The sequence below is a fragment of the Poecilia reticulata genome, chromosome 6 (genome assembly GCF_904066995.2).
Source record: "Poecilia reticulata chromosome 6, P_reticulata-male-v2, whole genome shotgun sequence".
NCBI classification, from domain to species: Eukaryota; Metazoa; Chordata; class Actinopteri; order Cyprinodontiformes; family Poeciliidae; genus Poecilia; species Poecilia reticulata.
In genome coordinates, this window is record NC_088835.1 from 1,113,433 (window position 1) to 1,129,990 (window position 16,558).

Here is a 16,558-nt window from a genome sequence, read left to right on the forward strand (position 1 = left end):
CGCTTCCCATTTGATAAAGTCACATCAAAGCCAAGGTCGTTTCTGAATGAAAAGTGAATGAAAGTGAGGAATCCAGCCGGTCGCCGCCGCAACAAGCCGAAGAATGAAGCAGAACCATCCCTTACCAAAAGACAAATCTAGAGAAGAAGTTTGCATCTTCCACCGGTGACTTCTGCATCCTAAGAGCCCCGCCAGTTTGTTTTCTCTGCACCTGAGGGTCCCTGAGCCTCGATCACATTGGTGTGTCCCCCCACGCAGCTCCCGAGGAAATTCAGACAGGAGGGGTGTGTGATTTTGTCCTCCCCTCTGTGCTGGGTCTTAAAGTAATGCTGCAGCTGCGTTATTTCCCTCCTCAATCCCTAAACAGACCGCGATATGAGTCCTGTGAAGGTGTCTCTGCTCTGTCCGCTTCCTAAGCTCTGTCCCTTTCTCCTGTTGGCTCCGCGGGACAATGCAGGGACAGTCCATCTTTTATTGGCTGACTCGCCTGAACTTGCGTTTGGACGTCATTTCCACGCCACAGAGCTTCGGGGTTGCATATTGTGGCAACAAGAAGAATAGGTGGTTAAACCAGCTGATGTGAACTGACAAGCCTCATGATATTGCTATTTTCAATACTGAATTGCAATAAGAGCTTTATCAAATGTCATGTGCACTGAACTGCTAATGAATGCTGACCCACCTGGGGTTTTATACTGCAGTACACTTTGCTGGTTGTCTCTGACTCACAAAAAAAGACATCAGAAACAGTTCTGGGACATTCAAACAAATTTGAATCATTTTTTCTTTTTTCTTTTTATCAGTGCCAAGTTACATCCAGTGTCAGGAGAGGGAGGATCATAACCTGAAGGCATTCCTGAAGGGAACGGAGATAAAGTGCAGGAAGCCTTTGGCTTCTGTGCAACTCCTATCAGCATAATAATAGTACCCAATCTTTTTTTTTTTTAGCTGGGTGGTTGTTTTGAGAAAGAAATTTTAAAAAATCCTTGAAGCTCGTGTCAGACTCAGGGATTTGCTTCTCTCTGCTGTGTCTGAAGGAAAACAAATGGACTATGCAGGGCTTCAGGTGCCGTCCTGTCTCTTTAAATGACAGACATACGATATATATGTAAAAGTTAAAATCAAAAGCAAGCTTACTGGTTAAGGAGTGCAGATTGTGCTTCAGATTACAGTTAGGACCACATACAGTAGGCATCACTAATACCAGTTTAGTCAATGTGATCATAATATATTCTGACGCATTGGAGAAACCCAAGTAAAGAAAGAGATTTATGTAAAATTTGTCCACATGAAATACAGAACTCTTTAAATTTGCTTGAAGTAAAATAAACACGGAAAATGATTAAAAAAATTATTTGAATCTGAGAGCTCAGCAGAAACATTTCATATACTTCACTCTTATACTACGTTTACATAGCTTTGACTCGTGTTTGGTTTTTTTAAAGGTGCATTTAAACATGATTACATTGAAAGAAAAAAATAATAATTTTCTGTGTTTAAGAGAAAGAGAGAAAAAACGTGGACTTCTGCTACGGTTTGCTTACAATTTTTGCTGAATAAACAGTGTGTATGCCTTGTTCAGAGGAAAGAGCGACCCCTTCTGGACTGGGTGTGTCAGGCTGCTCCCAGGTCTGGTTTGGTCTGTGCTGTTTTGGTAATGCCCTGGTCTGTTTTAACACGGATTAAATGCAGCTTGAGACAGAAGCAAATAACCAGGTGAGGCTTTCAGCTTCCTTGCTTTATTCCTCTCTCCATCTTTAATCTCTGCATCTACCCTAAAGGGTGACATGTACTCCTGAAAATCATCAGAGAGCAGAAAAAACGGCAGGATGCTTAGCAGTGACACTATGAGCAATACATTAGAAAAACAAGTTTTAGGAGCTAAAGTTAGAAAGCTTTTACTCAGATTTCCTCAAATAAACAATCAGAAATACCTTATCTGGAAGCAAGGTGTGAGATTAAAAAACAAAGAGACATATCTTTTCAAATTTGACCCGTGTCAAATTTGAAAAGTTGAAAAGTTTTTATTATTTATGAACTTTTAAATGAATTATTGTGCTTTTTGATGTTACTACTGCAAATGTATTGTTGTTTGAAACATGTCAGAAAGACAGTACTAACATTTCTGTGTCAGCCTCATCTGACCACTTCAGTTTCAGATCCTCTTCTTTTCTCACTTTAGTTGCTCCCACTTGGTTCCATATTTATGAAGCATGATGCTGAATTCCAAGTAAGAAAAACAAGAGTGTTTATCTAGGCGCATAGCTGCTTGACTGAACTATTTAAACACACATTACCTGCTATAAGTGTTAGTTTCATAAGTGGTTGGGAATAAAAATGTGTCATTTTGTAAAATACGTTATTTATTCATGTTCGTTTTTTACATTGGAGTCTTCAAAACACCAGGCTTTGCACAGAACGATATTTTTGTCTGTCAGACAAAAATATTACATCAGATGTTATAATCAGTTACTCTGTACTTGAATAGCCTTATTACGGAACACTCTTTAAATCTTACTTGAGCAATTTTGCGTACAGCTACTTTTAATTTTTACTTGTTGAAGTTATGCTGCATCATTACAATAAGATGTGTGGCCATCCCCAAAACAAAAAACAAAAACATACATTCAAAGTTAAAACTTTTGACCTCAACAGCAAGAAATGTATTTTTCTTTTCAAAAAAGTTTAAACTTTTGACCCCAAAGGTTTAGACTTTTGGAATCAAAAGTATAAATGTTATATACTTTAGGATGTAACCACATGGCTTTTCCAATTTATCCATCCATTTTCTTGCACCCTTGTCCCTCAGTGGGGTTGCTGGTGCCCATCTCCAGCTAACGTTTCGCGCCAGGGGCGGGGTCGCCCTGGACAGGTCGCCAGTCTGTTGCAGGGCAACACAGAGACACACAGGACAAACAACCATGCACACACACACACACACTCACACCTAGGGGCAATTTGGAGAGCCCAATTAACCGGACAGTCATGTTTTTGGGCCGTGGGAGGAAACCGGAGTAAACCCACGCATGCACAGGGAGAACATGCAAACTCCACGCAGAAAGACCGCCGGCCGGGAGTCGAACCTTCTTGCTGCAAGGCAACAGCTCTACCAGCTGCGCCACTATGCAGCCCAATTTAAAGTACTTTTAAAGAGATGACAGAGAAATTGCTGGAGAGAGCAAAGTTTTATGACGCATAGAGCAATGTAGCGCTGTATGCGCTTGTATGTTGAAATGAACTGTGGGGATGGGAATGAAAAACTTGTATCATTTTCCACAGTCATCTACGTTTGCCTCAGTCTTCGCACGCACAAGAGTTAATGCGCCAGTTACTGAACACTGCCAGGATGAAAAAAAAGGTACATTTTCCCCTCTAGATAGCAAAAATATGGCTTAAAGCTATATTTTAGCCACAGTGGATACTGGTGTATTTTTTCAGCAGAGCAAAGTAAGTCATCTCAATACAGCTGCAACATGTTCCACTTTCATTCATTTATTATTATTATTATTTAATTTAATATGGTACGTCGTCACTTATCATTTACTCCGCCTACTCCCTCCCTCTCAGTCGCCATTCTGTTCACTCATGTTGGCTTCCATTAGCTGTTAGCTGGAAATATGGGAAGCGTTAATGAGTTCGCCTTCCCGGCTGGAGATGAAAGCGACGCCAGCAACGACGAGTGGGACATTGGCTCCTTTTCGGAAAACAAGACTTCTGGCATAAAGGTTACTGTAAATAAGTTTAAGTTTTGCTTCCGCCATTGTTTTTTTAACTTTATATTTTAAAGCTATACCCGAATGGCAGCTCGGGGAAGTAACTCAAGCTAGCTTAGCAAACCTTTTTATTTTCTAAATGTATTTATTTTTCTAATGTCAGTAAGATGCTTTAGCGAAAAGATCGTTACGGAGAGCAAACGCCATTTAAAAAAATATGATAAATTACAATAAAACGATTCAAGTATCAAACTATACGAATCCGCCAAAGTTCTGCACTTTCCTGTTTTCGACAGCTCAGCTGGGGCACCTTCGCACTTCTTGCCATGCCTCCATGCAGTCAGTTTATTTAATTTCGATAAAAATAGCTGCCAGTAGTAGGCATGTTAACCAAATACGTTTTCAGTCTCTATAGAATCTTAATTAATTTTAAAGGTTATATGCATGTACGGTAAAAATCGACAAATTAAGAGCCTTCATGTGGACATATGTGGGGGAAAAAGTTAATCTGTCCAGGACGAAGTAGATTATCTTTACCTTCTGCTGAACAGTAAAAGGAAAACGTGCAGCTTTAGGAGACTGACTACTTCATGTGTTCAATATAACATTATTAAATGGGATTATGGTTATGTAAAATAAAGGTCACAACACACTTATCTAACTAAACACATTATGTCCCGTATAGCCCCATGAGGGCTGCTGTTGAAAACTCCTGAGCTAAAACATCTCTGTTCCCCAGTCTAATCAATTTAATTTCCTATCCTATTCTGTCAGCAATAAAAACTTGACATTCAGATTGTACTTGTGAAATATAAGGATAAAAACAGACAGTAGAAAAGATGAAAAGATTCATCTTGAAAAGAAAAGAAACAAAAGATGGGAATTAATACATAAAAGCAGAAACTCCCATTCTGTTCACACACGACAAGGCAACATGAATTAAAAACCTAATATAAAACTTGGATTCTTGAACATCAGGAGGACTATAAATAATGACTGGTCGGGAATGGAGTAAAAATATGTTTGCCTTAAGAAAAAAAACCCAATTATTTAAGTCTGTTTTAACATCAGTTTGCAGCCTATTCAGCTGGAAAACTCAAATAGTGAACTAACTTATGTCTGAAATTACAAATCATGCTAACATTAACTTTTAGCTATGTTTATATTTTGCTTTTATCAACAGCGGAGAGACCCATTAACATGAGGGACTGTTTTTAAAAAAAGGATTTTAATGATTTACATTTTAAATACAGAACATGAGAAAGGGGTGCCTGTCAGAGCTACTGGTGTTTGCTGATAATTATTTTATTCTGTTTGCGTTTTTGTTTATTTTTTGTCTTCAGCACTTGGCACCATAGGCTACTGTCTCCGTGGCAGACCCTGTGTTTGTATGTAGACAGTGACGATTACCTCATTTTGAAGAGCCATAAAGTGGAAAAGATTATTTTTCTTTAGTGAAATTTAAAAAGTAGATGTTCCTCCTTCAGCTCAATTGAAGGTAATGTTCTCCTTAGGCAGGAAGAAGAAAAGGTGTTAAATGGTCCACACTAAACTGTTTCTCAAAAACTTCCAATTTAAAGACAAAAATAGTTTTTAATGACATATTAGTAAACCATAAGTTTGTTGAAAATTACAATCGGTGTCATCTGCAAATTAAAGTGAATGATTAAAACATTTAACCAAATGAATTAGAGGCTTTGATTAATTATAGTTAATCAAATAGCAATTTTTTACAGTCATGTAACTGTGCTATGTTCAGTTGTTATAAAAATGCCGTTTATAAAACTTAAGAGAAATGTGACTTCGCAACCTGACGTATTGAAATCAGGCCTTTGTCTCTTTAAGAAGCTTCTGCTCTTTTTGACACTACTTTCAGCACGCCATCACAACGTTTCTCCTTACAAACACGGATACATCTCCCATTTAGTACTACATAAAGAAGTGGCAGAGATCATATTTTAATTTTTATTTGGGTGAAAAGATTGGAATTGAGCTGGCCCGACTGCCGTGAAAAAGCTGAATATGGTTTGTATTTGCCTGCCGTGTGAAGTTAGCCTTGGATCTGTGTTTTTCAATTCCAGTCCTCAGGGACCATTATCCTGCATGTTTTAGGTGTTTCCCTTCTGCAACACACCTGGCCTGAATAAAAGGGTGATTACCAGGCTTCTGCAGCGTTTGACGGCATGCAGGAGCTAATGCTAACATTAGAAGCAGGCGTGCTGGAGAAGAGACGCAACTAAAACAAGCAGGGCAGTGAGAAGCACTGCCTTAGATCTGTATCAGTGGTGGGCACATGAGAAAGTGAAGGCCCATTATAGGTGTAATATATCACTGGCAAGAACTAACTGAATGCATAGTTCATGTAATATACTAGCCAAGCAAATATTGGATTGTAAAAACAAAGCAGGCTTTCCTCCTAAACACTGTTTTGGTACTTGTTGCTAAATGTTACTCTGATACCGCTGAGTTTTCATCCTCCACTTTGAGATTGTCAGACATCAATAGAGCTGTTGTTCATTTCTTGTTCAACTAAAACAATTCTTGGGACAGTAACAGGGATGCTTTTGTGTTTTCCTTAGGACTTAGCCTCTGCTGAGGTGGGTTCAGGCGACAACATCTCGGTGCTGAAAAAAGCCATCAGTGAAGGAGACACAGATACTGTCAAACAACTGTTGGACAATGGTACATACTTGCTTCACAGACGTGATTTAAAAAATAGCTGTTTTGTGGTACATAAAATGGTACTAAGGATAAGACTAACCCAAATGAGTAACAGCCTTACTCTTTGTTTTTGTTTTTTTGTAACGATGTTTTGGACAGGCCTGGATGTGGAAACCAGGCTGGGCTTTGGATGGACTCCTCTCATGTATGCCGTCAGTGTGGCAAACTGCAACCTGGCCAGGCTGCTGTTGGACAGAGGAGCCAGTGCCAATTTCAGCAAAGGTCAGACTGCGGTGTAAACAAGACTCTTCTGTAGATTATAAAGAAAGTTTTAGAAGCAAGTAAATTAGCTCACGCTGTAGCAATAATGTCAGAAAGCAAAACCTGAAACTAAAAAACTTATCATCTTTAAAGGGGCAGTATTATGTGTTTTCCAGGCACAGCAAACATTTTAAGGCAGTGTTTCTCAACCTTTTTTGGGCCAGCGCCCCCCTAGCCTTTATCCAGGTCCCTCACCACCCCCCACCAAAGAATTTGCAGCCTACTTTGCACTGACCATTATTTTATCATTAATATTACTATCACTATTGTAGATGTTTTGATTTTTATGCTTGTTTCTGTATTTATCATCAAAAATCATACATATAATAATATAAAAATAATACAGGCATCTACAAAAAATGCAATGAACATTCAAGTTAAAATTGGTAGGCCTAACAGCAGCCAATCAGAGTGGAAAAAATATTCTTATTCTTTTCCATTTTCTAGTTGTTAAATATGCCACAAAATGACCAGATAAAAGATGTTCAACATGCCAGTTTAAACTTTGAACTATTTGCAAACGACTGAGCTCTGCAACATTAAAATATGGATAGAACTGTAACTACATTAATCATAACTTCTTCTCTTCAGTGTTTGTCAGTTTCTGGTAGTGCAGCTCTGTGCTGCCTTCAGGAGAATGGGACATCAGAGTATCATCCATAAAATTTCACCCACATGGCATTTATTGTGCAAACCAGAGCTTTCAGTGGAAAAACAAAAGTTCCAGGTCCTTTTAATGCCATACAAATATGAGACAGAAACATGGATTATATCTTTATATAGACCTATCTATTGATTTATAGATCAATAGTTTTACTGGACAGAAATTACAAAGAACAAATCTGGTTCTTTATCAAATCCTAATGAGTCAAATTGAAAGTGTCTTGGAGTCATCAGACTCATGACATTAACACTGACATGAAAAATAATATTGAAATATATCAAATCTAATTAAAAACATAAATAAGTGATACTGTTATGGTCTGTAAGATATATTTATTCTCAGTATTAGATGTGGTCTCAACAAACCCATGACATTTCAGCAATATTATTTCACCTTTTATCTGGAAATAGTGTCTGTTTATTCTTGCCATACATTATTGCTCGAAAGGTCTTGCCATACCAGTTTATTCCTATGTATTTACTTTAGTTTCTTGGTTTATTCTTGCATATTGTTCTTCATTCATTTCCATTTAGTTTCATTCCATTAGTATTATCCTCTCTTGGTTTATTGCTATGTCCACTTTAGTTTCTTTCCTGTTGCTAGATTTATTTGATCAATTATTGACGCTCACCATCAGTAATTTTCACCCCTCACCTGCTGCACCGCCTAATCATCATGTGTGTCACATCATGTGTTGATTTTTCACTTTTCAGCGTCGGATTCTCTGTTTTTATGCCATAATTCACATCTAGTTCGTCTCTCCGTTTTATGTTCCGCTTCTCCTGTTTCAGAGTTTTGCGCAATGTGCACGTCGTTTTTTATTTTATTTTATTTTTTTACCGCGTATGTTGCAGGGCGGTTGGGAAGCGTATCGATGGGGAAAAGGCAGACTGACATAAACCTTTTAAAACAACGGAAACAATTTCTGCATTCTGATTATTGAAATTTAAAAGTGCTGTGTTGTTCTATCACACCCGTTTCATACCGGACCACTTACAGCACCGGTGTTAACGCTATACAATGAACACTCTCTATTGTGGTGTCACCCATGGAGGGATTTCTTGATTTCTTTATTTAAATGGATTCATTTCTCAGAGGGATACACAGTGAGGGTATCGTGATTTTAGCTACCAGCAGCAGGAGAACGGAGCTGCGCCAAGAAGTTAACAGAAGCTAACAAACACTGAATAGAAGAAGAGCTGTCATCGATACAGTTGCAGCCAAGCATGGTTTAATGTTACACAATACAGTTTTACCAAGTTGCTCAAAGTCTAAACTGGCATTGCTGTGCATTTAAGGTGTAAAGTTTAGCTTCGACCAAACGCCCCCAAAGGCATCCCAGCGCCCCCCTTTTGTAAAAATGTCCGCCAGCGCCCCCTGCCGTCCTCTGAACGTCCCCTGGGGGGCAGTACCGCCCATGTTGAAAACCGCTATTTTAAGGCATAATGAAGTAACTATGTAACTTCAGTTGTTATTAAATGCTCTACATTTAAAATATGACTTAAAAAATTTTACTTCCTGATTTAACATCTTGAAATTGGGCCTCTGTCTTTTTAAAAACTTCTGCTCTTTTAGAAACTGCACCTTCAGGAAGTCATCACAACATGGCTCCACTATTAACTAGACGTGTGCTGATCGATCGGCCACCGATCATAATCGGCTGATTCCTGTGAAAATGTGTATGACCGGTGATCCCCGATCACCTTCTCTTGTTGCCGATCACCAAAACCGATCACCTGTATCTCATTTGCAGCCTGCGTGTGAAGCTTATCTCCTCTTTTCTTTACACTGCGCAAGCGCGCAACAGTAAATCCTAAGCAATGTGTTGTGGAACTTGAACACTCTGAGTGAATGGGGGAGTTTGCGTGTTGCGGTGGAAATTTACCCCAGGGGTGAAGCACGTCAAAATGCATCGACACAACAAATCTAATGTGACATTTAAAAAACAAACACTTGACTGAGTTTGGCTACATCGAGGCTCAACGCAGGAAAAAAGGACATCCGAAACGGCCAGTAAAGCAGCGCACAACTACCAACAGTCACTCTGGTAGCATCACGGTCAGAAAGCGAAACAAATAACCTGAAAAATAATTTAAGTCTTCAAGCTGGCGGTGTAAGACGCTGGTTCTGTTCTCATTGTTGAACCGCCGCTGCGCTCTACTGGTAGTAATATTTCACAGACGGAGCGTCATTTTTGCTCCACCTGGTAGTGACTCTCACACCGAACCTCTGCTTAAAGCTGCAGTACGTAACTTAAAAAAAAGAAAAGACTTTAGATATGTATTAAAACTTTCGCTGTCCTAACACAAGACAGATAATCTCAGAAAAAATAATCTATCTCCTCTGCCTCCTCCTGTGTTCTGCAGAATTACTCCGCTCAGTCAGAAACAGCCAATCAGAACCAGCATTAATCACCTAGCCATGCTATGAGGAAGGATTGTTTATTTTGATGCAACCTGCATTTGACTTTGAGTACTGAGAGCCTTACTATTAAATATTATTTTACTGATTGCAAGTTTTTCAGTTGTCTTTTTGACTGAATAGCTGCCGTATTATGCCTGCAAATATTTTGCATGTTTTATGCCTAAATTAGGTAAATTTATTGCCAGATAATTTTTTAATTTTGTCAGATCACATAGTACTAGAGATGTGCCGATCAGGTTTTTTCCTGCCGATTCCGATCACCCATGAGGGTCACTGATACCAATCACATAATTATTATTATTTTAAATCATAAGCACTACCGGTTACATTATGTGGGAAAAGGAACCATGAATTCACCTTAATATAGACAAAAACTTGTTTTTATAACTTTTTCCAAGAAAAAAACAAAACAGGCATTGTGCAAATTGTACTGCTATCGGTAATACTATCTTTAACAGACGGAAAACATGAAGGCTCTGAAGAGGCTAAATAATGCAAAAAGTCAAAATAAAACCTCTCAACATTGCCAAAGAAATTCGAGTATAAAACTTAACTTTCAAAGGCAAATACAGGTAGGCCTGTCACGATAACAAATTTTGCTGGACGATTAATTGTCTAAACAATTATTGCAATAAACAATAATATTGTTTCAAGACCTTTTGACACTGATTTATTGGAAATGACTAATAATGCATGTGATTTCCTGATAGATACACCTTATTTTCAAAAGAACACGTAACACTGGAACTGATAAACTAAATAAAACAACCAAAAACAAAAATAAAATGTATACTCGGTCTCCATTAACAAAAACGTACTTGAATAAAAAGTAAAGAACATAAAGCCAAAGTGGAAATAAATACTGCATTCAACCAAAAGAGTGCAGATTATTAAGTCTGTATACTATATAGCCCTTTGGTAATCACTAGATTTAAATAGAGAAAACGGGCACATCCGTCTACCTAATGCAGTAGTTCACACTACACCATTTTTTGCCCCTATTTTCCCCTTATGACAATCTTAGATCGTTGGCCGATCTAACCGATCATCCTGCAGTGTGTGATGGGTTTCGGTAGATCATTGTGGCCGCTCCGATCTAAATCAGGGGTTTTCCCCGTGGAGCTTAACGCAGCCCGTTGAATGTGACAGGTAGCCAATCAGAAAGCGCGGATTTCCTCCGTGCTTTCTGAGGGGAAATTACGGAGAGGAATCCCAAACAGCTGACACGGCGCAACCTGAAGTCCAGCGGACATTGGAGATGACATGTGGAAACAACATTAATGTTTATTCAACATTTCGTGCAAAGAATATAGAAATGACAAGGGGAGGAACTGGAGCCAAAATAAACCTGGTAAGTTTTCAGCTGTTCTTCGTTAACGTGACATAAATAGATTATAATGATGTTCATTCAGTCAGGACTTTACACTGACTCTAGCCACATGCATCACAGGTAGATAGATTCTAGTAAAGCATTGATTAATGCCGGATTTTAAAATTAGTTAACTGGACTTGTAGCCATTATTTTGTGCCCATGTGGCTGGACACCACACGGCACGACAAACCCAATCGAACCATTATACCTGGGATTTCTGTCGGCTAATGTGTCTCTCGGGTTTTGAAAATGGGCCGACAACTCGTGTAATGTGCGCTGGACATTAGACTAAGGAAATGAGGAAGGGAGGGTCAGTGGAGAGCACCGGAGCTGAGCCATTTTTCATTTAGTGTCATTAACAGAAAGAAAAAAGGCAGGTAGAGACGATAACGACGATAATTAAAATGAGATCGATAGGTTTAATTTATCGTCCGATTAATTGATTTATCGTTATCGTGACAGGCCTAAATACAGGTTCCATTACAATAAAGAGCCACCTGAGTTACTGAATAAAAACTTCCTGATAGCATGGCGGCTAGCCGATTACTGCTAGTTCTGATTGGCTGTTTCTGACTAAGCAGAGTAATTATGCAGAACAGGGAGGAGATCGATTATTTTTTTAGAGATTATTTGTCTCATGTTAAGACAGCGAAAGTTTTAATGTGTGTAAAATTTATTTTTTTAGGTTAGATGCTGCAGCTTTAAGCAGAGGTTCGGTGTGAGAGTCACTACCAGGTGGAGCAGAAGTGGCTCCGTCTGGAAAATATTACTACCTGTAACGCGTAGCAGCGGTTCAACAGCGAGAGCAGAACCAGCGTCTTACACCGCAGCTCGAAGACTTAAATAATTTTCCAGGTTATTTGTTTAGCTTTCTGACCGTTATGCTAATCCGTGTGTTTGTAGCTGCGCACTGCTTTACCTTCTATCTGATCCTACATATGTCTTTTTTTTTACTGCAGTGAGCCTCGATGTAGCCAAACTCCGTCAAGTATGGCATTGTTTTATGCCATATTAGATTCATCGTGTTGATGTATTTTGACCTGCTTCAATTTTCCGCCGCAACACGCAAATGTCCCCAATCACTCAGTGCGTCATAGTTACACATCGCTTAGTATTTGTTGCTGCATGTTTGCTCAGTGTGAAGGAAAGAGACCAGCTGCACAGGCAGGCTGCGAAATGAGATGCATTTCGCAGCCTGCCTGATCGGCAACAAGAGACTGTGATCGGCGATCACCGAGCATACACTTTTTCATGGAAATCGGCCGATTATGATCGGTGGCCAATCGATCGGCACACCTATACATAGTACTATTTATACCTGAAGCAAAAAATTACCAGACAATCCAGATGATCGACAAATATCGGTGATCGGCAGAGATCCGGCCTCCTTGGTGATCGGTATCGGCAGCAGAAAACCTGATCGGAGCATCCCTACTATTAACCCTTTTATCAGCGTTGCAGTCTAATCTGCTGAGCTCCTTTAATGAGCTCAGCAGATTTGTAGTTCCACCAGGTGTTTGCTAATTTGTACTGGCTAGTCTGAAGGAGCTGAATGGCAAAGATGTGGGGGAGGGCTGCTCTGTAATGCGGAACCTTGGAAGCTGGGGAACTGCAGCTCAGAGGAGATGCATGTGGAAGACGGTAGGTCCACCCAGGTGTTTTGCACACCATGGGAGAATTAAGGATTTCTCAAACCTGCATGAAAGAATCAAGGCAACGCTATGGGTATTTTTTAATGCGGGAATAACATTATAACATGATGCAGAGATCAAGAAATTAGGTTTTACATAATACTGCCTCTTTAAAGTTGAATTTCTGAACTTCAAAACCTAATTTCTGCCTGTTTGCAGTAGGGCTGTTGTAAACGATTATTTCAGTAATCGAGTATTCTATTAATTATTCTGATGATTGATCGAGTAATTGAATAAAAAAGTTGATAAAATAAAGTATTGATACCATGAAGTGGGATAGAATTATCAAATTGTCGGCAAGTTTAATCAGTTCCTATAAAATGGAGGTGAATGGGAAAAAATGTTTTATTTTGCTGCTGAATCTGTTTTCTGAGCCACATTTAAGAGTAATTCTAATGGACATTCAACTAAGTTGCTCTTTCTCTTAGGTCAGAGTCTAGGCATATGTATCAACTTGTTTTTAAAATATACCTTTCTTTTAAACAGGCAAGGTTCAGGTAAAATAGGGATAAACTACAGTTGAATCAAAATGTCATGAGACAATATATTTATTTCAACTGGTCTTTAAATTGCACATTTAGCCCCAAGTTTGAGATTTCCATTGCAGTTCATGTACAGCAGAAAGGTTTGATTAGTAACAGATTTCCATGTGGCTCTGAATGCCTGAACTTGGCATTAAAGTTTACAGTTGTAATTCAATGCCCTCTATAAGCGTAGGGAGCTGTATTGTCTAACTGTATAAACATTTTACTTAGCTATTGAGCTTTCACTTCCATCTTGTATGGGACGGTTTCTGGTTAATAAATGCAACTAGTCTAAGCAAGTTAAAGTAACACCGCTTTGTTATCAGCTGAAACTAAACAACCACCATATTTATTGCTTTTTACTGCAACTAAGTTTAAACAGTTAACTTAAGGTGGCTTGTTTCTTAGTTTGGTGGCCCTGTTCAATCTCTAAGTAGGTATTTCAGTCCTTTTTCTATTTTTCATTTACTTTGTTTTCAAATTATAAACTGGGGGCCTTAAAGAAGATATTTTTCTTTTTATTAATATTACTCTCAGTTTAATAGCAGCCAATTTATATCAATTTATTTCACTTTCAATAGGAAGTTATGGTGACTGACTTTTGTACTGAAGAGATCTTAAAAGTAAATTCTGGTAAGATACCATCCGAAATCAAATTAAGGAAGTGCTATTTGAGTTTGAATAAATGCCATGCCTCTTCACCTTTCTGATGATCTCTGTTGCATCAAAGTCCAGCTATCATTGCCTTGGGCAGATTTTATTTAATTACTCCAACTGCTACTGCTGAGCACCAGACAACCAGTCAGACCAGTGTATCAATTCTCCCATCTGCCATTACTTAAAGGTTGTGACGCCAAAGGAGAACATTTGGAGAAACACTCTGCTAATCCCCTGAGTTGTTTTTAGTTGATGCACATTGCACTCTCATCTCAAAGAAGGTAAAATTGAAGGCATGTGCAGAGTTGTGGTGAGTCTGGGAAAGATAAGCCTTTAGTTTGAAGTTATTAAGCACACAATGTTTAGATCTGCCGTTATTGGTACATTGTATTCATTTCCAATCATTTGAGTAGCCTAACCCAGATCTAGATCCGTAAAGTGTTCTCCCGCTTGATTTGTTTTCACTACAAATATAAATGAATAGGATGGAATAAATGAAAACACAAGATGTGCATTAGAAAAACAAACAAATACACATGTTCATCCCTACCATATATGGAGTGTTGCCATATATGCGATTAGCTAAAAATCCATGAACAACACCTCTAGAAATGCTTGTAAGTGCCCAGTGCTTTAAGTGGAAAAAAACAAATGTTGGTACTCCCCTTAATGTCATACAAATATGGGACAGACATTAAAAAGAACAAAGCCAGGTTAAAATCAAACCCATATGAGGCAAATTCAAAGCGTCATGGAGCCACTTTTATTAACTTCAAGCCTCATGCCGTAAACTTGGACATGAAAAATAACATTGAAAAAAAGAAAGATATAAAATAAAGTAGTGTCGGGAAAAGGTGCGGGTACCCGCTGTGTGCTGGAAAATGTCTGAGGAGTAAAATTTACGACAAAATCTGTGGATGTGTAGATCTTCTGTGAATAATTTGGAGTCGCGTTCCACAGAAAAATCTGTGAATACTGAACCGTAAAAGCAGCACCATGAATAGGCAGTGGTCTACTGGAAAGCCAAATGTTATTTTTGGTTCGATGGGGTGTTTAAATATTTGTTCAAAAGCCGATTCAAACCGAATGACCTTGGTAAATCACTTAACCAGCACCTTTCATTTGTTATAAAACAGTAGCAACCAAACACGGCTATCCAACAAACATGCATCTGCACTGAAAATGTAAATGTCCAATGCAATTTTCCTGGCTTGGAGAAAAAAAAAAACTTGACCAATGTACTATCTGTATTTACTGACAGTGCACAGTCACTGTGGTGTTAAACCGACAAACAAAATACAAAAAAGCCATTGCAAAATGGTGCACATTAACAGTGTTTGCTTAATCGCTAAATAAATGCTGTTAGTTTTGCCTGTTTATCATGTCAGAGGCTAATGAATCATATTTTGAAGGGCAAGTTTGTTTACAGGGACTTTATTTGTTTTTGGTTTGTTGTATTTGGATATTTAAAATGTTTTCCAGTTCCAGTGTTAAATGTTCATTAGAAATTAGTTTATTGGTCTTTGACAGAGTGGAGTTGCATTATTCTGCCATTTTTATGCTATTAGGTAGGGGAGGTCATTTCTAGGGGTGCACAGATTGATCGGTCCCTATTTCTTTAATTTTGGGTGATAGATTATTGGTCGATATTTACACGGTGAAACTGATTATATCCACCAATCTTTTCTACCACTGAGAGGGCTCTAGTTTCCCAATAGTCGGCCTACTGTTGTCAACTTTGCAACTTTTTGTCTGTATTTAATCCAAAAACAAGTCAGTGTGGGCCAAAATCAGTCAGGCTTTTTAAATATCTGTGATCAGCCAGAAAACTCCAGTCGGTGCACCTCTACTTTCTTTTAATAACAGAAATAACAGTTACTCCTGCTGATACATGCAAGACAGAAAGCTGCTGCCATTAAAACAAAATTTGTATGTGCTTTTTGAAACTGACGAGACAACACCCCGCTTCCCTGCAGTCTCCTGACATTTGCCGCACTCCTCCCGAGCGTCCCGCTACGACCACGGCATGGTAAAAGTGCAGATATCTTTACATGCTTCGCATATTGTCGCAACTGCTTTTCTGCACGCTCTGTGTCTGCTGGCAGAAGCCTCTGTGCACTTGCAGGTGCATGCGAGTGCACCAGACTATCTGCATATGAACGTCGGTAACAGAGTACAACCACATGTTTTCATTCAGATTTTGTCAATTTTGACGCCGACACTTTTGAGAATTTGCAATGAGTTCGCACAAGTCGAGTAAGCTGTGTTGCTTGGGGCGCACACGCTCAGTTCAATGCGTGCATCACGAACACAAGCAGCCACGTAATGACAGAAATAGCTCACAACGTTAGAAAGGCTAAGAAAGATCAATAACATTAACGGTGAACACCGACAATTAATATATGTGGTGATCTTCTTAAGGGGTCGGGCCACCCTCCATAGATAATAGTAGGAAATGCTAGTCTCAAAGGGACATTACCTTTTTTATCACATAGAAAAATTTGGCCTATCTATGATGTCAGAATGTTTGA

At 38.8% G+C, this 16,558-nt stretch overlaps 2 protein-coding genes across 2 annotated transcripts in view; one reads left to right on the forward strand and one right to left on the reverse strand.

The window, feature by feature from the left end:
- The window catches only part of cftr (CF transmembrane conductance regulator), a 48,955-nt gene extending 48,271 nt beyond the window's left edge, over positions 1-684 (reverse strand). The window contains exon 1 of the mRNA XM_008410653.3: positions 126-684. Coding sequence (XP_008408875.1) covers positions 126-178 — 53 coding nt within the window. The 5' untranslated portion in view covers positions 179-684. The remainder of the gene's footprint in view (positions 1-125) is intronic.
- Positions 685-3,536: 2,852 nt separating this feature from the next.
- asz1 (ankyrin repeat, SAM and basic leucine zipper domain containing 1) overlaps positions 3,537-16,558 on the forward strand; it is a 43,571-nt gene continuing 30,549 nt past the window's right edge. The window contains exons 1-3 of the mRNA XM_008410652.2: positions 3,537-3,725; positions 6,293-6,395; positions 6,534-6,656. Of these exons, the coding sequence (XP_008408874.1) occupies positions 3,618-3,725; positions 6,293-6,395; positions 6,534-6,656 (334 nt within the window). The 5' untranslated portion in view covers positions 3,537-3,617. The remainder of the gene's footprint in view (positions 3,726-6,292; positions 6,396-6,533; positions 6,657-16,558) is intronic.